At 40.6% G+C, this 21,996-nt stretch overlaps 1 protein-coding gene across 3 annotated transcripts in view; it reads right to left on the reverse strand.

Annotated features, from left to right (window-relative positions):
• Positions 1 to 2,617: 2,617 nt before the first annotated feature.
• The window catches only part of SMARCAD1 (SNF2 related chromatin remodeling ATPase with DExD box 1), a 46,807-nt gene continuing 27,428 nt past the window's right edge, over positions 2,618 to 21,996 (reverse strand). For all 3 annotated transcript variants that reach the window (XM_077300869.1, XM_077300868.1, XM_077300870.1), the window contains 15 exons: positions 18,671 to 18,873; positions 17,675 to 17,765; positions 16,949 to 17,048; positions 16,456 to 16,515; positions 12,370 to 12,445; positions 11,179 to 11,314; positions 10,051 to 10,188; positions 9,650 to 9,745; positions 9,330 to 9,447; positions 9,062 to 9,183; positions 7,906 to 8,094; positions 6,390 to 6,508; positions 5,137 to 5,319; positions 4,319 to 4,428; positions 2,618 to 3,154 (listed from right to left, as the gene is read on the reverse strand). In XM_077300869.1, the coding sequence (XP_077156984.1) occupies positions 3,093 to 3,154; positions 4,319 to 4,428; positions 5,137 to 5,319; positions 6,390 to 6,508; positions 7,906 to 8,094; positions 9,062 to 9,183; positions 9,330 to 9,447; positions 9,650 to 9,745; positions 10,051 to 10,188; positions 11,179 to 11,314; positions 12,370 to 12,445; positions 16,456 to 16,515; positions 16,949 to 17,048; positions 17,675 to 17,765; positions 18,671 to 18,873 (1,803 nt within the window). In that variant the 3' untranslated portion in view covers positions 2,618 to 3,092. The remainder of the gene's footprint in view (positions 3,155 to 4,318; positions 4,429 to 5,136; positions 5,320 to 6,389; positions 6,509 to 7,905; positions 8,095 to 9,061; positions 9,184 to 9,329; positions 9,448 to 9,649; positions 9,746 to 10,050; positions 10,189 to 11,178; positions 11,315 to 12,369; positions 12,446 to 16,455; positions 16,516 to 16,948; positions 17,049 to 17,674; positions 17,766 to 18,670; positions 18,874 to 21,996) is intronic.

Consider the following 21,996-nt stretch of genomic DNA (forward strand, 5'->3'; position numbering starts at 1 on the left):
CTGCTTGTGGAGGAGTGGGGAATCAAACCCATTTCTTCTTATTAGAAGCCACTGTTTTTAAAAAAGTATACTAAGGTAGTCCTTTAGGACAGGGGTAGTCAACCTGTGGTCCTCCAGATGTTCATGGACTACAATTCCCATGAGCCCCTGCCAGCAAACGCTGGCAGGGGCTCATGGGAACTGCAGTCCAAGAACATCTGGAGGACCACAGGTTGACTACCCCTGCTTTACGATATCTGGGTGAACCAAATCAAACATGAAATGTCTAAATAGCAGCCTGAACTGTGTTAGTATTAGTCATAACCCACCTACATTTTCAAAACCCAAGCTGGATTGGAGTATAAAATAGCAGCAGGATCTCATTTACTTCACTTTGTTTTAATGCTGCCATCTTGTGGGAGACAAAGATATGACACTATTAAGTGGGCTACAGTGATTCTCAATACTTTTTGAAGTCAGACTCCTATTTTAACCAGCCATCCATTTAGCAGGCAGGTATTTATGAAGAACTTCCGGTATGGCTGCATGTATTGCGGGGCTATACGTGAAAACCTGTGGGCCGAGGCAAACGGTTGGTTGAGAGAACCATAGCAAAATAATGCCTCTCCCCCCTCATACCCATTCCATCTCCTGGTGTCAGATTCCAGCACTGGACACCCACTCCATCCAGGTAGGCTCAGTGAGACTGAGGTGAGGCAGAACCCACCTGGTGATTGGCTCCTGCATCTCTGCTGCTTCCAAAGTTTCTGCTTGTGAACCCATCAAGATCATACCTGCCCAGGGAGCAATCCTTTTACAGAGATTAGCAGAAAACACAAATGGTTCTGATCTATTCAACTGGGCAGCTGTGTTGGTCTGAAGCAGCACAATAAAACAAAGTCAGAGTCCAGGGGCACCTTTAAGACCAACAAAGATTTATTCAAGGTGTGAGCTTTCAAGTGCAAGTCTGAGGAAGTGGGTAGCTGTTTTGGTCAGACTGAGGAAGAGTGCTTGCCCTCAAAAGCTCACGCCTTGAATAAATCTTTGTCGGTCTTAAAGGTGCCACTGGACTCTGATTTTGTTTTATGGCTCTAGTAAGGTTTGTTTAGGATATTTGATCCAAATAGTGTTTTGTGATATTCTAGAGATGCAGAACCAAAATGTAATGCCCTAGCAGCTTTGTCGGAGGGCAAGTTTAACCAAGTTTCACTTCCCCAGAGTATGTGTGTTTCTGGGAGAAATGTCTATTCCACCTGTATTACTATGGGTGAAGGAATGCATTTTTGCTGTAGATCTGAATAGAGCATTTGGGCAGCAGTGTTTCTCTGGACAGGAGGAGCTGGCTTTTGCAGGCTCATATCAGCTCACCTTTATACAAATGCACATCGGCCTTGCTAAAGATAATTGAATGGTCAATGCTTCTCCAAGCAGGGATAGAGGTTTGGAGGACTTCAGACTAGACAGCTTCTAGGTATAATTTTCAGGAAGGAATTCCTAGTGATTCTCCCATTAAGTGGCTCTCAGTGTGACCTGAGGGTAGCGAAAAGGGAGGTGATAACTCAAGTGAATAAGGAAGGTCTCTTTTGCCCTGAATCCATCAAGGGAGGCAGATCTCTTACCTAGAGTCTAAGGTAAACAGCTATTGGCCATGAAAAAGGGCTTTAAGGAAATGGGATTCTGTAGAACGCTGTACCTCCTTAAGCAAAGGATCCAGTCCTATATTTTAACATCTGATAGGGCATGTTTAGTGAAAGGGGCAAAAGGGTTTACATTTCTATCCACTTGTTTTGGGGGGGGGGGATTTCTTGCTCAATCTGCTGCTGTGCTATAAAACTATGGTTGTAAACAGTTTTCTTTTAAATACTTTACAACTTTGGTAGTGGTTCTCTGTACCACACAGACCTCTACCATCTTGGAAATGGTATTGTAAAAGGGGCTACAGGGCTTGGGAACATCTGTCTATAAAGCTAGAGACCAAAATATGTACAACCAAGGTCCACTATCTACAATAAAAATATATCTTTTATTCTAAACTGACAATTACAAAGGAACTGAGGGGACAGAGTCAATTATACAGAATAATAAAGAACTTAAAAATAAATACTTCATCAGTCTCTGAAAGCTTTCCAAAGAAAGAACTGGCCAGAGAGAGAGATTAGCTGGATTATAAATAAACAGAATAAATAAAGAAGGCTCTCAGTGGCATGCTAACATGTTGAATGAAAAGGCAATTTGCAAAGGCTATGATTTTTGTTTCCAAGTGGCTTTATGGCATGGGGGATGGGTGTGCTGACAGGGCTTAGCACCTCTTGGCAGAAAATAGATATGGAGCCAGAAAATGATGTTTCTTGCAATTCTCATGTGCTTTAATAATAGGTCCCTGTAGGTTGTGAAAGAAACAAAACGAAAATAGCAGAGTGGCAGGAAGAAGATGCAGAGTTTGGCAGTATCCAGGCATTGTTTGCCACATGCAGTTTTGGCATGAAAGATACCAGCCCTTCTCCCTCTCGTAAAAAAAAAAAAAAGGGGGGGGGATAGTGCTTTGGTCCTGTTTTCTTTCATTGCATTTTCCAAGTCAGTAGTCAACTCCCCTGTCGTTCCAAGAATTTCAAATGCCCAGCTAGCAAGCTGCAAACTGTGAAGGTTTCATTTTTTATTGTGCGAACAGTTTCATACAAAACATTACAGTACTTCAAAATAAAAACAAGCAGAGACATAAACGGGCATTTCAAATAAGGCACATGTAAAAAAACCACACATCCAGTGAAATAGACAGCTTCTATATATATATTTGGAGGTAGAAATAATTACAAAAATATGGAACAATTTTAAGCATTAGCAGTTTAATTAAAACTAGGGTCCCCATTTTAAAACTGCCTTGATAATATAGCTTAAGTGGCATTTTATGCACTACATTTTTTGTGGCATCTCCATATTTTACTTTGAGTACCAGCGGGGGGGGGGGGGATTCTATGCCATGAGCAATACAACAAGGAAATTACAAAAAGTTATAAATGTCCATACAAATGTATTGTCATAACATAAAAACTGCTTGAAGCACCACATTTTGTATTTTTTCTTCAAATAAAAAAAAATATCTACAATGTTCAGCTTCAGAGTTTTAATGATGCTTTTAATAATGTTGCTATATCTGCTGGGATGGCCCCTTCTTCTCCTGCAAATGAAAAAAGAATCCATTAGAGTTGAAAGAGTGAGATTTTATGCAACAGTTTATAGTTTAAAGCAATTCTGAAAACAGCACAGGTTGAAATTGCTCCTATAACTTTGATTGATCCTATAGCACAGTGGTCCCCAACCTTTCTGTGGCTGGGGACCGGCAAGGCATCGGGCCGGTCCCCCTTTACCTTTATATCAGAAGATGCTTTCAGCAAGCAGTGCTTACTAGACAAGCATGGGATGCTGCTGTTTGAGAAATATCAGCCTCAATACTACTTGGGAAGCTCAAACCTAGCAGCTGGGCTCTTTGGGCTGTGGCAAAGAAATAGCGCTGGATCCAACCAACCTTCCTAGTGGCCATTTTGAAAACAGATGCAGCAGAATCCAAAAAGGTTATGCTAGGCATCATTGGGCCTGCATGGACAAAAGCCATGCGTGATGGGTAGTAAAGATGGAGCGTAACAAGCTAGCTTGATCCAACCCGTGGGTTGCAAGCCACTCATTGAGAATGTTTTATTATGAAAGAGTACTGTGCAAAGCAAACCTGGATTTTACTTTTAAGAGTAAAATGTGGATATTGGGAACTGTGGGCCGCCAGGAGAAACCCTTCAAAGGCAAGACTGCATACACAGTCGTTATCTCAAATTCAAAACAGCAAGACGCTATATTTTAGCTGCTTATACATGCAGATACTCACCTGTAGAAAGAACGGCACACCACTGGAAACAGAGAGTGCCTACCGTAACTGATACATTTAAGGCCAACATGGTGGACCCACATGGTGTGGTGGTTTCAAGCAACTGTCCACAGAGCTAAACAGCAGGTCCAAGGAACAACTGTGTATCTTTCTTCTCCACTAAATCCCTGTCTTTTATTATATCTCCTTTAGAATTGAGTTTTGGACTTCCTGAGTCCATTGAGTTTGATATCAAACCACAACGTGTTGATTAACACTAGCTGGATGAACTTTAACTTGAATTGTAGATTCTGTTCCATGTTTTGTCATTTTATAAATATACCAGTAATTATTTGAACTGGTCCCCACCCCCCCAGTAATTTCTGGGCACAACGTACATCAAGTTTTTCTTTCCCCATACACCAAGGACCCGTGCTTGCCTTTCCCAATTTCGTTTCTTTAGAAGAACGTCTTGTGAGAACATACCTGCATCTGCTGCCGTCATATCTTGTTCTAGTTTTAACTTCTGCTGACTGATTTTGAGCATGGATTCCTCTATTGTTCCTTTACTGATGAGTCTTATAACTGTTACTTCTCTTAAAAACAAAGAAACAAAAATCCTATTTGTATAATTCTGAAAAACCAACATACTTGGTTTAACCATCAGAACACACTATTTCCAGTTAAACTCACATTGCTAGATAATAAATAATGAAGACTGTACATTTTCATTGTGAAGTTAACGTGTATTCTGCTGAGTACTTAAAGTATCTATTATTGTGGTTCTTGGTACTGTGAACTAAACAACACTGTACACAATGGGAGACAACGTTGGCAGAGATGCATATAGGCACCCTGAGTCTGTGCTGGGATTTTTGAAGGCAATATCCATGCTGGTTGCTGGAAGACTTGACATCAAGTCTTGACACTTGCATGTGTGAATGAGTCAGCACAAATCCAATGCTGCAGACTTAGCTACTCTAGTCCAGGAGTAGTCAAACTGCGGCCCTCCAGATGTCCATGGACTACAATTCCCAGGAGCCCCCTGCCAGCAAATGCTGGCAGGGGGCTCCTGGGAATTGTAGTCCATGGACATCTGGAGGGCCGCAGTTTGACTACCCCAGTCTAGTCAAACAATACACGTAACTCTGACACAGTTTACCACTAGCATCAAAAGCTACTACTACTGAGAAATGGATCATCTCTCCAGTTTAAAATTCTATGGTCACTGCAATCATTGTAAGCAACACAAGACCTCCGTTATATGCAACTGCTGACATCTGCCGACAACAACAAAAACCTACCTGGTTTGTCCTACTCTGTGACACCTGTCTTCTGCCTGTTTGTCATTATAAGGATTGCAGTCTATGTCATGAAGAATCACCACATTAGCTGAAGTCAGGTTAATCCCAAGTCCTCCAGCTTTAGTTGAAAGCAAGAAGACAAAGATACCCATATCCGAATTGAACTCATCAATCAGATGTATCCTACAAAAAAAGATAAGTATGGACAAGTAATCAACACACAGATCTCTTTTGTCCCCCTCACGGTTTGGGCTGATACATATATGAGAGTCTACATGCCAACTACAACAGTGACTGCACGTAAAAATGATCTAGCAGAAGGCAGACGTTTCATGGATTAGTCCAGTGGATCTTGGCCTACATCCCATTTACAGTTGGCCCACCCACTGACCTGGAGGGTCAACATACAGGACATGGAAACCAAGGCCTATGCTGAGGCCTATCCCTTTAGACATAACAAATAGCCATTTAGTAGACTGTCTGTATGAATTCATCTAATCTCCTTATCAATACCAGTAGCGATCACTATTATCCACTGCCAGAAAATTCCTTCTATTACCTTTAATATTTACATAGAGCAGCTTTCTGTGTACTCTCGATTGAAGAAGAGTTGATTCTTATATGCTGCTTTTCTCCACTAGAAGGAGTCTCAAGGCAGCTTACAATCGTCTTTCCTTTCCTCTCCCCTGTGAGGTAGGTGAGGCCAAGAGAGCCCTGATATTATTGCTCAGTCAGAACAGCTTTATCCGCGCTGTGATGAGCTCAAGGCCACCCAGCTAGCTGCATGTGGGGGAGCAAGGAATCAAACCCAGCTTGCCAGATTAGAAGTTGGTGCTCCTAACCACTACACCAAGCTGGCTATTGTTTATAAACTCATTATCCTTTATAAATGTTTAATTCTGTGTATTACTGAAAAGTGGGAAAAAAACTGCACCTGAGATTGCTCAAACTACACGAACTTATGAACTGGAGCATATTATTTAAATTCTTTCTCAACTATACAGAGATGCCCTGCGAATGAAACCGTAACATGGCAGCTAAAGGGTTTCACATGGAACGTTTAATATAATATAGTAATGTAATGATTAAGAAGAGTGCTTCAATTTTTTTGGGACACAGAGAACCTGAACTGCTGTAAGCTTCCTTCTCTTAATACCCAATAAATATCAACAGATACTCAGAGGGAGGCAGGCAAGCAGGCCAAACTCAGGCTTAATGAAGTTGTTTGAGTTCATCACCCAGGTTTTACCTACCTGTCAGAAATCTGTGTCTTCCCATCCAGCCTAAGATATCGGAATTGCTGTTGTTTTAGAAAAACTTCCAGAATGTCAAGCATCATAGTAAACTGGCTAAATAGTACAACTCTATCACCCTAAAGAAGGAAAGAACAAAAGTCACAAACGCGTAAACCATGGGTAGTCAAAACTGCGGCCCTCCAGATGTCCATGGACTACAATTCCCATGAGCCCCTGCCAGCATTCGCTGGGAGAGCCTCATGGGAATTGTAGTCCATGGACATCTGGAGGGCCGCAGTTTGACTACCCCTGGCGTAAACCAAAGCGAAGAGCTGGATTTTTATACACATGCTATCTGGATGTGTGGTTCAGATATTTGGAAAAGAAAGTCAACTCAGACTTGGGGTGTTTGTGTGTGTGTGTGTGGGGGGGAGAGAATTCTCTCATTCATACTGAGCGCTATACAAATGCCAAGGAATATTACTCAACAACAGGCTCAAGTGCCAGGGAATGCTGTACTGCTTAGTACAACGTAACAAAGAAGAAAAATACTGCAGAATTAAACTCCAGAAAGACATGAGAAACACCTACAAAACTGCAATATGAGAAAAAATGTCAGCAAATAAGTTTGACTGATATTTGGGGCTGGCTGTAAATCAAAATCTGACTAATACTTATCCACTTAAATAGATTTAATAGTTTTGTAGTCATATACTTAAACCTGAAATGCAAATAATGTTTTGTTAAAAGAAAAGATCTATCTTTTTAAACCAGCTGTTGCATTTCAAATTAAGGCATGTTACAGTAAACAATTAGAGCATAGCCTAATAATATATGATCCTCCCCCCCCCCTTTTATTTTTAGAATATGCCTCTTATTCACTCCAAGGAACCTAATCTGGCAGTTCAGTCTTGCAACCCTAAGGTGAGTGATTCCAAGGACAGGAACAACCATTTAAAATTTAAATTAGGTTTATGGCAATGAGTAGAGGGTAAAGAAAGAGCCTCTTGTGGTGCAGAGTGAGTGCAACAGACATGCAATCTGAAAGCTCTGCCCATGAGGCTGGGAGTTCAATCCCAGCAGCCGGCTCAAGGTCGATTCAGCCTTCCATCCTTCTGAGGTCGGTAAAATGAGTACCCAGCTTGCTGGGGGGTAAACGGTAATGACTGGGGAAGGCACTGGCAAACCACCCCGTATTGAGTCTGCCATGAAAATGCTAGAGGGCGTCACCCCAAGGGTCACACATGACTCTGTGCTTGCACAGGGGATACCTTTACCTTTAGAGGGTAAAGAATGCAAGGGAATTTCATATGTGACTGACAGAGACTGCAGGATCCTATTCTGTTAAGCTTGAGTAGCATTATTGGTCCGTTACACCTTATCTTCATAGACAAACACAACTTCCCACACCCAAGTGTCAACATACTGAGCTAGTTTTCGATGGGCTTCTATAGCAGTGGAAGGCAGTACAGAACAGGTGTTTTACATGTAAGGAGTATTACTTGTGGGATGAAAGTGAATTTGTAGAACAAACCTTTTCTTTAAAGTCCGAAAGCATGTGTCCCAGCATTCTAAATTTTCCAGAATCCAAAATCAGATCCATCTCTAATTTGAAGTCACTGATATTTGCATATTGTTTGCAAAGCAAATGTAGCTCGTAATCTGTCATCACAGACATGTCTTCAAATATCAGATCAGGATTTGCCTCACAGTGTGTGGGTTCCTTACAAACAAAAGCAAACGCAAACAAGTAAGCAAGGACCAAGAACGTCATATCGTACAATATCCGGACATACGGCTACAAGAACATTGAGCCCAAACTGGTTTGTATTAGGACACTGAACTCTTCAGGAATTGTTTGAAACCCTTGACAGATCAAGGTGCTAGTGGACTTAAAGTATTGCTGATGACCAATGTAGGTTTTCAGAGTATAAGCTTCATTCATTCATTCATTCATTCATTCATTCATTCATTCATTCATTCATTCATTCATTCATTCATTCATTCATTCATTCATTCATTCATTCATTCATTCATTCATTCATTCATTCATTCATTCATTCATTCATTCATTCATTCATTCATTCATTCATTCATTCATTCATTCATTCATTCAAATTATAGACCATCCTTCACTGTAATGTCTCGGAACACTGAATCAAATCTGAGTTCTGACTCATGAAGGCTTATACCAGGGGTAGTCAAACAGTTTGACTACCCCTGGCTTATACCGTGGAAAACTGTGTTGGTCTTTCAAGGTGGTACTAGACTTCTGCTACTGCTGACTAACATGTCTACCCATCTGATATAATACCTCTACTTTAGCTTGGAGTGCTAACTTTTATAAGCCATTGACCTGGGGGGGGAGTGAGTAAGTTTTTTTTAGTAAAATTATCCAGATTCAGTATATCAGAAACAAGACATAAATATTCAGTAACTTCAATGAACAAACTCATTTACTCATTTTCTAAATCAGAAGACGACTGTTGGGCACCAAATCTGCAAACCCTTTATTCTTAAGAATTATTTTCTAAAGGCAGATTTTTATGTTACACACCTAAAGGTTTTAGGACACTTAATACTGGACTGACAGATGAACAGCAGGTATACTGTATGCCCCCAAGCCTATTCCTGACTAACAGAATTAAAATACACCAGGAATTGCTGCATTATTTAACCTAACAGCTTACCTTGAGCATGAGTTTCGACATCTCTTTAAGTTTCTCAGGTGTATAATACTGACGGTGCAAAAGTGGATGATTAGCCATTTTTCTTAGCTGCATCATGACATTGCCCATTTCTGAACTCTTTTCTATAAACAGAAGCAAAACAAGGGGCACAATATAAAATCCAAGTACTAAATTAATCAGTTCTGTACAAGATTTTTTAAAGTGAGTTTAGCTTTTCAGTTTTGATACCACGAGTGATAAAAAGGGAAGACGAAACAGAGTTCCATACCTTGACTGTCAATAGACCTTTTAAAATAGTTGAAGAGGTCTTGATATAGCTGCTCCTGTTTCTCAGACATTTCACACAACTCAATGATATCCTTTTTGGGGGGTAGCTGTTTAAGGACCTGGGCCAAAGCAAAATTTTGCACTAAGTTGAAGCTTACATCTGGAGCCTAGCACAACCCTTCCTGAAGCAGGTTGCGGGCTCTAACAGGTTAAAAAGTGGGGATGCAAATTTATTCAGTAAATAAATCCTATTCAAATGAACATGTGTCTGAACTATTATTAGCCCTGCAGACCCGCACAGGTTAAAATACAGAGACATACCTCCTCTTTAACTCTTCGCAGGATGAATGGTTTCATTATCTGCTTGGCATGTGTAATTCTCTCTTTTTCATATATACTATGTTCCTCAGCTGCTTTCTAAAGAAAAGCATTTAAAAAATATCAAGTGAACTTCCTGTAGAAGTTGCAAGCAGCGTATGTTAAAATCTGTGTTAGTTTTACACCTTGTTTCAGTAAGTGTTTAGTGCTAAAATACGCTCAGTATCCAAACGAAGAGCTATTGCTAATCAAAAATGGAATAACTAGGTTTGCCATTTGAATCATGAAATCCTTTCTGAAATATATCTTTGCTGGTCTGAGGATGTGGTATAGAACAGTTTTCGTTAAGAGACCATACATGAATTTAGACTTCTCAACAATAACAAAACTAAATGTATACTTACTGGTTTAGAAGAGAACATCCTCCTAACTTCACTGGTGCTACTACTGAACATATGTGGCATGACAAAATTCAGGAGTGACATAAGTTCTAGGAGATTGTTTTGAACTGGAGTTCCTGTCAGTAGCAAACGATACTGTGCCTAGTATTTTTTATAATAAAAAGCAAAAAAGGAGTTTATAGAATGAAATCACTCATTAAAAAACAACAACACAACTCCTGAAAATGGCACTGCAACATGGGGTTGGATCCAGACTCAATTTCCCACCAACAGAACTCTTAAGCCTCTCTCTTCCCACTGCAGCCCACTGATCCCCATGAAATGCTGTGCAAAGAGGAAAGGGGACCCTGAGGCATTGTGGGAAGGGAGGTCCTGCAGCAGGAAGAGGGACTTGGTGGAAGCTGCCAGTTTAGCCTGGATCCAACCCACAAGCGGCATCTCACTGATTGAATCCTCTTATCAGATGCTGTGGTAAGAAAATCTCTGAGCTGTTTTTTGGGACAGTCTGTCTACCCTTATGTAAATCAGGGAGATTTACATAAGTCATGTTGGGCTACAGAAGAAGACTTAGATTCAAGTTCGGGAGCACCTTAGAGACCAATAAATTTTTCAGGATAGAAGCTTTTGAAAATCAACGTCCTTTTGTCAGACTGAAGGAAGTTCTGACTGCTGAAACCTTATACCTCAAAAATCTTGGGTCTCAAATGCACTACTGAATTTGAGTCTAGGGAATCAGAGAAGAAAATGGCAAGATAACAGGAATATAGTGCTTCTGAATGGGACATACATGTGGCAGAACTTCTATTTCAGATAAAATGGTCAAAAAAACAGCAGCATATAACAGACAAAACCATTCAAAAGTCAAAGATTCAAACCACCTATAGCTAACTACTCAACTCCCTATTTAAACTACAGACTTCCACAGTATTCAGGCTACAAGGTTAACTTTTCTTCCTCAATTATTAATGTAACACTTGCAAGCAAGCAGCTCTCCAAGTGACAAGCAATACTGTGACACAATGTCTTTGCTCGTTCTTTCAAGAACTTTAAAAAACCCTTTAAACAGCAAGAGTTCATAAAGCCTAAGTCATAGAGGGAGAAGGGCTGAGAAGAAGAGGGTCAACTGCTTACATTAATCGTCATCAGATGCTGATAGCGGACAGAACCCATATTTTTTAACATATGACCTTCATCAAAGATGGCATAATGGAGTTTCATCCGCCGAAACAGGCTACGGTCTTCTGCACTGCTAATCGCGCTGTTGTACCTACCAAAATAGAAGAAAAAAAATAATAAATAAAAGAACAACTATTAGCATGCACTTAAAAAAAAATAGCAACAGTATGTTCTGACAAGGATTAGCAGAATCAATGGCTGTAACACAGGGACACATTTTCTACACAGGTGCCTTTCACCTGATCCTTTTCTCAAGGCAACAGTTGCCTAAACCACATTAGAGCCACATGCTAGTAAATGGAATGAAAATAGCCACAAACGCTGGTCCCACGCATCTTCAAGAGTTCACAGTGACAGGATAGAAGAGGAAGAGTTGGTTTTTATACTTCACTACCTGAAGAAAGCTTTTCTGACCGAGCAGTAATATCAGGCCTTTCTCAGCATTACCTACCTCACAAGATGTCTGTTGTGGGGAGATGAAAGGGAAGGTAAATGTAAGCCGCTTTGAGACTCCTTCGGCTAGAGAAAAGTGGCATATAAGAACCAATTCTTCTTCTTCAGAAATATCAGGCCTTTCTCAGCCTTACCTCCCTTACAGGGTGTCTGTTGTGGGGAGAGGAAAGGGAAGGCGAATGTAAGCCGCTTTGAGACTCCTTTGGGTAGAGAAAAGCAGCATATAAGAACCAACTCTTCTTCAGTAATATCAGGGCTCTCTCAGCCTCACCTCCCTCACAGGGTGTCTGTTGTGGGGAGAGGAAAGGGAAGGCTACCGTAAGCCGCTTTGAGACTCCTTCGGGTAGAGAAAAGCGGCATATAAGAACCAACTCTTCTTCTTCTTCTATGAAAATATGCTTACCCCCCATTTCTCCTCTTGGTTCAATGCAGTTTACAACAACCAACTAAAACCAACGATAAAATAACAGATCCTCGCCCTTTAAAGATTCACACACCCCTCAAAAACCCCAGTGATCTCCACCATCGATAATCAAACTTATTTCCACTTGTTTCCTTTGTTAGCCACAGCAGAATGAGACAGAGTGTTTGGAACTGGATTCCATGCAAAGAGAGAGATGCTCCTTTCCAATGTTCCCATCTGCTCCTTGATAAACAGAGAGCAGCCACACACCACAAAATACATGTACTTACGTGGTTACAATCACATTAAAATCAACAACGTTGTTATGGATATCCATTCGGAGGTGCTTTCTATCATCTTGAGAACCTAGGAGAAAATGAAGAAGCCTTTAAGAAGGCACCAGAAAGCGATAGGAATATAGGAAGAGGTGCTGAAGTCGCAACAGACCAACACAGCTGGAACAATGCCCTTTCCCTACTCATTTCCCGTGGTGTAGAACAGGTCTCACCATACACAGTAGGCTGAGTGAAGAGCGGTAGAAATGCAGCACCCGCCAGGACTGCTAACAGCTGCACCTCTGAAATGTAGCCTATTAATAGATGCTGGCAACACCAGAAACACACATTGTAGGCATCACCACATGAGTAATACTAGGAGAGCAAGGCCTTCTAGTGTGGTCCTTCAGTGGGGACTGACATGCAGGTGGTTGGTTAGTTCTCTCCATTTTCTTTTCTTCCTGTGTATCTCTTGATATACAGATAAGAGCCCGTGTCTCACTTGCTATAGTATTAACTCACAGTATTAACTTCACAGCTTTTAATCTGAGCTTTCATTAACCCTGAATATACTAACACATTAGAGAGAAGGCAGATGGAACCTGGAGCAAGTTTCAGTTCATGCTCAGAGGGGGGCCACGTGACATTTACTACAGAAAACCCCAGGAAAATCTGAATCCCGGAAACCTGCAGAAGGGCTTTCTTAGCTGCTCTATGGACTTCTCCTCCCCTTTGTTTCACAAGCTTCTCTTTTAATTTTAAAAGGCCTTTACTTAAATTTCCACTTTAATGCTTTAAAAAAGTTTTTACATGCTATTAACAAAAATCAGTGCTATTATTTAGCCTTTAATGGTTCACATTCATTTATTTATAGTGTGTCTAAACATATGATTTTATATGTACCCACATCCTTAAGTATAGGCTTTGAAAATCAATTGGTAATCGGTAAGAAAAATTAACAAGTGATCCTAATAAACGGTGCATGCTTATAATACACATATTCTTTTAAACTGAATATTGTGTTAATCACATTTCAAAATGAGAATGCCAGATCCAGGAGATCCAGGTTCAAATTCCCACTCTGCCACGGAAGCTGGTTGGATGACTCTGGGTCAGTTACATACTCTCTGGGCCTTACATCTGAGGTTGTAAATGCTGCATCTTATTCCTTTTGAGGGGGAAGGGGAAATGGGGAAAGAAAAATATTATGAATGAACAGCTGAGCAAGGATACCTTTAAAAAACTGTGCTACTATATATTTAAGTTAAACCTGTTTGATTACGATGCAGTTCTAACAAATGGAAAATATTGTTTTGTTTAAGCCAGGTCAAATTTGGGATATGGGAAAATAATAAGATGGATATAAAGATTTTCTTGCAATTATTGTGTGAGATGGTGTGTTTTTTTTATACCAATACAGATATGAGTTTGTGTAATAACAGAATATATATTGTACATACTCTCTTACTAATGTAAGGTTTGGATTGTTTCCCTCTGTGCACAGAAGTGCAATTTCCCTGTCTCCCAAGGCAACCCCAAACGCTTTTGAAATATTGCTCCTGGGAGGACTCTCCCAAAAGTAATTCAGAGAGGGAGATGGAAGAGGGAAATCTGTTCAAATAGGGCAGGATTTCTCAATCAGGGTTTTGTGAAACCCTGGGAGGGGGGGGGTTCTTGATAGCCCTGGAAGGGTTTCCCAAATGAGATTAAAAAAAAAAATCACACATTTATCAGGTGTGGACATATATGGTCATGTCCACACACCCATTCCCAAAATGACCTTGGAGGGGTGGGAAGGGAGGGGGGCTCCAGATGGCTGTGTCCACAGCTATGCTTCCCAACCATATTCCGCATGATCACACTACTTCCAAGGTTTCTCAAAGCCTGAACAATGTTTCAGGGACTTCTCAATGGTAAAAAAATTGAGAAAAGAAAGTCAACTCAGACTTGGGGTGTTAAATCCAGCCCCATATGTTGTTTTTTCCCTTTCTTTTTTCCAGTAACAGCTCAATGGCTCATGCTTCAAGGGCATAACAATCTGAAATTTCATTTATACTCCCTATGTATTTTCCAAAAGTCAAAAGGAGTAAAAATAATTGTGACATTCAAAATCAGATTAGGATTTTTGGTCTGAGATTAGGAATGGAACTACCCTCCCTGGATTAGGGTGATATAAATTCACCAACCATGCTAGGATAAAATGACATCAAGTTATAATCTAGAGGACATTCCAATAAAATATGAAAAGCTGTATCTATTTTAGCAAGGGAACAAGAAGAAATTCTGTCATAGTAGGAAAGACACAAAAAGCAGCCTCTCATAACCCCCGTTGAATGGCCATCCATTCTAGCAAGAACAAAAGCCCTACGAAGACCAGATGAGGTCTGATGATAAACACCAGGAGGGAAGAGAATCAGGGCAAGTATTCCAAAATACTGTGATGAATGAACTTGTCAAGCACAAAGAACAGAACTATTACGATTAACCTGCCAAACCTGGTTTTCACCGATCCAGTGAATCCCAGTGTATGCTTTTTTGGAGATTGAATAAAGATTAAATAGTGTGTGTTATAACAAAAGTAAAAAAAACCTATTGACAAGGATTCTTGCCCCTCATGTGGAACATCCCCAGAAGGGTGAGAATCCTTGTCCCTTGCCCACTCCTCCCTTCCCTATCACTTGCCCAACTTTGCCCCTGGTCCCTCCCCCCCTCTCAGACACACGCACCCAGACTCCCACACTCCCCATTCCCTTTCTTTCCTTATCATTGGGGCTTTTGTGGTGCCTCGGCTGGGCCAGCCTCCATCGCTGGCCCAGCCTCTGTGGCTGCCACCTCTGCTGCTTGGCTGGCCTGTGCCACCAAGGCTGCCCCAGCCTCCACAGTTGGGGCCCCCATGCTGGTGCTGTCTCCACCAGTCTTCGGATGCTGCTCCTCCTCTCCAGAGGGTGGGAGCAGGCTCAGAAGACTGGCAGAGGTGGAAACAGAGCAGCGAGCCCCAGCACTGAGGCCCACTTGCCGCTGCCGTCTCTAACAGTCTTCCAAGGCTCTCCAGAAGGCAGGATCAGCCTCGGAAGACTGGCGGAGGCACCAGAGCAATGAGCAGGCCTCAGTGCTGGGCCTTGCTGCCCTGGCACCACCGCCACCCCTGTGCACCATCTACTGGCACTCTCCCTGAGGCGGGAAAACAGGCATCACATCCGTTATTATTTCCGTTATAGGGACTGTGTGTACAGTACAGTCTGTAAAAGCAGGTTGATTTATTTTGGGGAAGGATTTATCAGTAGGAAAGGGACTCTCACTTCTGTAGAAGTTCTCAATGTCGAGCAACTGATTTTTTATAATTAATATTCTTATATTTTAGTTCTGTTATAGGAGAGTCAGTTCGAGGCAGTGATTAATAGCATAATGCACAGCAGTCTATGTACAGGAAAAATGGGAAAACCCGCTTTAGGGACCCCTTTTCTTTTGCAACCTGTTAATGGATTCAGTCTGCTGTAGTAAAACTGATCCTTTAGTTTATGTAGAACGTGTTCCCATGATTTTTAAAGTTCAACCTGGAAAGAAAATAGCAAGATTTTATCCTAAGTTGAGTTAGAGTTCTGCCAGTTCTGTCAGTTAATAACATAGAATATCTGACTGAAGTATTTGGGAAGCAAGATCTATGGAAAAGCTATTATTGTACACTACAATTAAAATAAAAATATTAAAATACAGTATTGGCAAACCGTCTAACATGAGCATGGTTACAAAAGTGGGGGAGTTAATTATGAAACCGAAACTTTGGTTAACACCCAATGTGAAACTTTACCAATTAGTAGAAACTGGTTATCAGTATTAATTTATATTTCAAACTGTTTTTCCAAGATTGACAAGAGTCTGGGTTAGTTATCTCTGTCTAAAGAAAGGTTGGATTATAACACTTTAACATTTATATGATTTTATTTGTTCAAGCATATAATGTACTTATTTTAAACAAATTGCATCATGAACATGTTTTAAAATTCTCATAAGCATTACTGTCATTTTGTTTTGCTATATTTGCAAGTGAACACATTGTATTTTCAGAAATATTTTATCCTGATACAAAAAAACCCCACTTACCATAATAAAATAAGATTTGTAGATCAGGACACCAGAGATTAATTTCTCGTATCCAGTTATCTATTAAAAACCAGACATTTCAAATGGTTATGGAAAAGATTCTACACGTGTATGGACAGGTCACTATTAGAGTAACTTGCTTTCACTTCACTACAAATCTAGATTATTCTGATGCTAACCAAGACATTACAGACAATGGAGAAGACAAATCTGAAGGAGACCTGGAACCAAAACCCTTCTCAGCCATGAAGCAAACTGGGTAAACAACTTGAGTCAAACACATTCATTCTCTCTCTCAAACACACTTATCATAGATGATTCAAGCTGATTGTGCATTGAGCAGGGAGCTGGACTAGAAGGCCTGTATGGCTTCTTCCAACTCTATGATTCTACTCTAGGAGTTCCGAGTTCTTGGCAGGAAGGACAGGATATGCATGCAAAGAATCGTGGTTTTCTTTTTTCAGAGCTTATCATGATGAAATTCTTTACTTACCAATTGTTGATGCTGGCACTACAATCAAATGCGGGCCTACATCACCCTCCTGGTAAAGGTATGCAAGGAATGCAATGGCTTGAATTGTTTTTCCTAAACCCTAGGTAAGAATAGGAATTTTTAAAGGAAAAAAACCCACACAACTACTTTAACAGTAGTGGTGTAGGGGATTAGTTGCTCATTGTTTAACTGAGCTCCTAATTCTGATTCCTTTCAGTCCTTCCCTCCCCATTCCCAAACACAAACTTTGTGACATGTTGTGTTTATTCCTGGGCTTGAGAAATTGCAGACCCATCACTATGGCAGTCTTTAAAAGGCAGCCCACAGGCTTGAACTCTAAAGGACTTTCATTAAAGGCCCTCTTTTAAAGGGCCTCCTTTAAAAAATGAGGTAGGATCCTCTCCTAGGTAGGACTTAAACTGTTTGTCCAGCAATTGACAGAACTGTCATCTTTGAGTTTTGTGAAGTTAATATTTTTTTTCTGATGTGGTCATGACTGTAAGCCCCTTTTGGCTAACGGAAAGGTAGACTATGCATATATTTTGAATAAATAAACCGTATAGGCTAAATTTACATTGAAAAACAGGGAGTATAAAGGAACAATATTCAAAGCAGCATATTACATTCTGCTCTATAATAGCTACTTAAACACATTAAACTTGCTTCGGTAACTCTATACCGTTAAAGGAGGTCATAATATTATCCTTTAAAAGTGTTTCAACTTACCATTTCATCAGCAAGAATACCATTCAGTGAATGTTTATATAACAGTGCTAGCCAATTCAAACCAATCTTCTGATATGGCTTAAGCTCCATGCTGAAAAATGAGACCATATTAAACTGGCTGCTATAACCATAAGAGTGTACCAGCTTAAAACTAAAACACACCTCTATGCAATAGCAGAGACCACAATACAACTATCCTGTTTTTCTACAATAAAATCTGCGTTAAATGGCATGATGGAGGAACCAAGAGTTACTGGAGAGAGGAGTAAGCAACAGTCCTGCTAGGCTTCTAGTCAAGGGTACTGCCCCAGGGCAGCAGAAGTAGGGAGGGGGCAACCGTGGCCAGAATGCCCAGCTGCCAATACCAATGTGATAGGCAGCAGCAATGGCATTCCAGTCATTTAAATCCTCACCCTCCACAGAGGTGACCAGAAGGTAGTATCATAGCAGTGTGGGAAGTGCACTCTGGCCGTAGCCAGAACTTGCCTCCTGATCTCCATACCTGCCAACCAGCTGGGCGGCAGCGCGGTGACTTAAAGGACTGGAATACAAAGTATCCCAAGCCCTTTAAGTCCATGCCCAGCAGCAAGGAATCCAGGCCATTGTCACATCGTATATGAACAGGCAGCACAGATCAAGCCCAGAGCTCAGTCCACTCCGCTGTTGTCTGCTTTTCCATGGCAGCAGGCCACAGAGGTTACAAGGCTCCACATTTTCGCACAAATATCTTTAAAAAGGGGTGTTTGTGTATATAGAATTATTAGCCACTATTTAATACCTGATGCCCCATGGGCTACCTCTCAAGAAGAAGCATGAAGCTGATATGCTAGGTGTTGTCTAATTCCTTATTTACAGCCAAGATGAAAATAACCAGCTTCAGCGGCGTTCCAAATAAAAAAATATGTCTAATAGTCGTCTGGTATATTCTTATGTCCTTATTTAGACTTGGACAAGCCAAATCATAGCAAGCATCTCCCCAAGAGTAATTCTACCGACCTCTTATTCAAAATGGAAGGCTGCTCTATGTTCCATCCACCTCCACTGTCTCCAGTGATCTTTGTCACTTGCTTGGTCAGTCGGTTTGAGATCTCTTCACATTTGTTCATAAGTTTCATCACTACTACCCTCTCTCTGAGTAGCGTTTTGCAGTTCCATATAATGTCTTCTGACAAGCCATTGGTCTTGCACATCTTTGTGAACTGTAAGAAGGAAAAGGCAGGCAAAATTTTCCTAAATATAAAATCAAAGTGAGCCAGAAGAAAGTTAAATTCTTCAAACCTGCTGCATAGTATACAAATTCTCAGGAGGAGAGAAACCAGTACAACTTATAGGAGACTGAACCCCACTGGGTTTTCAACATCAGGTCCAGTTTCAGCCATTAGAGCACGGGTAGTCAACCTGTGGTCCTCCAGATGTCCATGGACTACAATTCCCATGAGCAACTGCTGGCAGGGGCTCACGGGAATTGTAGTCCATGAACATCTGGAGGACCACAGGTTGACTACCCCTGCATTAGAGGAAATGATTTAGCAGGGATGTATTTTATTCCGATGGAAAGCAATGGCAACAACTCAGTTGCGCCAGAAAAGTGGTGCTGGGATATGCATGCCAATTGAACTTAATTTTCATTCAAGTTAAATTATAACCTCTGTTCTCCTGGCCACATTTTATAAGCATGGGTTGGGGTTTCAGTCAAGGAAGCCTGTGTCTTCTTTGAGAGAATCATCTCATGCTACGCCAAGGTTTTCAACGTCAGCACAGCTTTTAGCTAACTTTAGAACATTTCCTCATTAATGAAGACTCGTGTTTCAACAGCAGAGGGCACTCATTATCAATACAAAGGCACTGTATTGATACAGAGATAATTTTGCTGCAGTTTTTATTTATTAATTTAGCAGGCGTGCATGACCAGAAAGGTCAATATTTAGCAAAAAAATAACCGAAGTGACAAGAAACAGAAAATCAGCTATTTGTACTGCACACTGACAAAATTAGATAATTTTTATTTTTGTACCTGCACGTAATTTGGCAGGGGTGGCCAAAATTGGCTCTGCAGATGTCCATGGGTTACAATTACCACGAGCCCCTGCCAGCATGACCACCCCTGCCATAGTAGCTAGGTAAGCACTGGCCATTCCCAATTGACTTAAGGGGATTGTGTCCCCATCTTCATTTGAGTCCAGCAGTGCCTAGAGAACAAGATTTTGCATGCTTTTGAGTCCTGAAGAAATCTCACTGCTCTCCTGAGGGCTACTGGCCTCAAATCTAGATCTGCTACTGCAGTCCATCACCAAGGCTACGTTTCCAAAACTGTTCCCACCTTGCAATAGTGGGCAATATGGCAGGGAGGCCATGTTCTAGTAAGCCATCACTCCCAGAGTCCTTCAGTGATTTTCATAAGACAGGTAACGAGCAGTCACAATCATTGCATTGAAAAGGAAGGAAATGCTGTTTCATAGGCAAGATGATCAACATGGACAATCGTTGTCAGCAACCTGGCTGCTGTTCTAAGAGTGCTGCCTCCAGGATGTGAGAACCACCCTTCTCACTTGTTTAGACAGGGATATCTTACAATGAAATGAGAACCAGAATTCAGAATAGGCAAATGTTATCTCCTGATCCTGGGCTTTAAGAGTCTTTTGTTGTCCTAACTACTGAGAAAATCCATTACTTTTTATGCCCCACCTTTGTAAAACTTAATTTCATACATAATGGATGTGATTAACAGGCTTGAGTTTTACTTTGCTTTGCCAGGATGGAGCTTCAACGGGCAATTGCTTGGCTTAATCCAGGAAATACGTGTCCCAAAACTTTGCACATTACAAGGAACACCTTTGTTTTGTATCCAAATTGTGCAAGCTAGCTACAGAACACTAACAAGCTTCACAGAACAATAAAGACAGGAGAGAAAGAAACTTAGTCGAAACAAAAATGCATAAAAGATGAAGGAAAGGTCGTTTGGGAACTGCTGAAAAGACTGGAGTGGGCCATGCAGTAGCATACCCTGTCTCGTGGGACTGTTCCCCATCCTCTAGTACGATACCAGTATAACCCTGAATGGACATTAACCCATGACTCACTCATAATCAGGCATGGAAACAAACCCTAATATGTATTAACCATGGTCAGCACACTGGTACCTAGCAGCAGCATCCACTGTCACTAACTTAATCATGATTAAGGTGAGAGAATAACTTTTGAAAATGGCAGGGAGCATCCCAGTTCTTAAAGCAAATGAGTTCCTAAACCATTTTCTGTATATAAACACAAGGCATTTCCTCAGTATAAGAGAGGGCTTTTTAAATTACTCAACCGCAATAACCAGCAAACACCATACCATAGGTAGATTCACACAAATTCTTCTTCCAGATATTGACTAAATTATCCTGTAGTTGTGGAATCTATCCTTAACCATTATACACTATTTGAAAATAATCATTTCATACACTTATCTCAGTATCTGCATATATTGATTTGATCTGACAGTTTCGGTGAATATACTGGAAACCAAGTTTCAACATTTACAAAACATTTGAAAATGTAAGCAACCATAAATTATGGAATTAGTTTTCTCTTTAAAAAAAAAAAAGCTTAAATGCAACCATTTTAATAACAGATTAGAAAATTTCAATATAATTACTATAAATGCCTAAAGCTTAAGGTTGGCATGAAGATAAATCTAGTAATCGTTAAACAATGCACCCCAAATTAGGCCACCTGTTATAAAATCCACCCATTTTTTTCCTGTCAGATTATTAACATCTGTTTCCAAGTAGCAACAAGAATACCACATTTAGCTGTTTTCCAACACAAGCCATATGCATAATAGGCTATAGATGGGTCAATACACCAACAATTCAGGTTGATACAGTTCTATTTGTTAAGTATTCTATAATATGAAGCCAAAGTTTAATCAATGGGACTTAAAATATACAACTATGGCTGACTTGCAGCCAAAACATTTCCAATAAAATTCACTCAGTCTAAAAGCGCTTGACAGTGGCTGGATTAAACCTTTTATTTTCAAAACGGTTGTGTGGGTGGGGTGTCAGAACTAAGTTCCATTTATTCCAAATGTCTTTGAGCATGCTTTTTGTTTTGCCCGGTGTTTCACAGACAACCTGAAACTGATTCCTGTACATAGCTTTCCCTAAGAAAAAGGTCCTGTGAAAAATACCACCTATCATACAATGTTAGTGTCACTTAAACTACTACAGCATTTTATATTGGAGGCAAATTTGTTTCAGTCTACGTTTTTTCAAAGCCTAAAAATCCCTAGGTCCAGTATTAAAACTTATCATTCACACGAGATCCTGCACTGC

Source organism: Paroedura picta, chromosome 10 (assembly GCF_049243985.1).
Source record: "Paroedura picta isolate Pp20150507F chromosome 10, Ppicta_v3.0, whole genome shotgun sequence".
NCBI lineage: Eukaryota > Metazoa > Chordata > Lepidosauria > Squamata > Gekkonidae > Paroedura > Paroedura picta.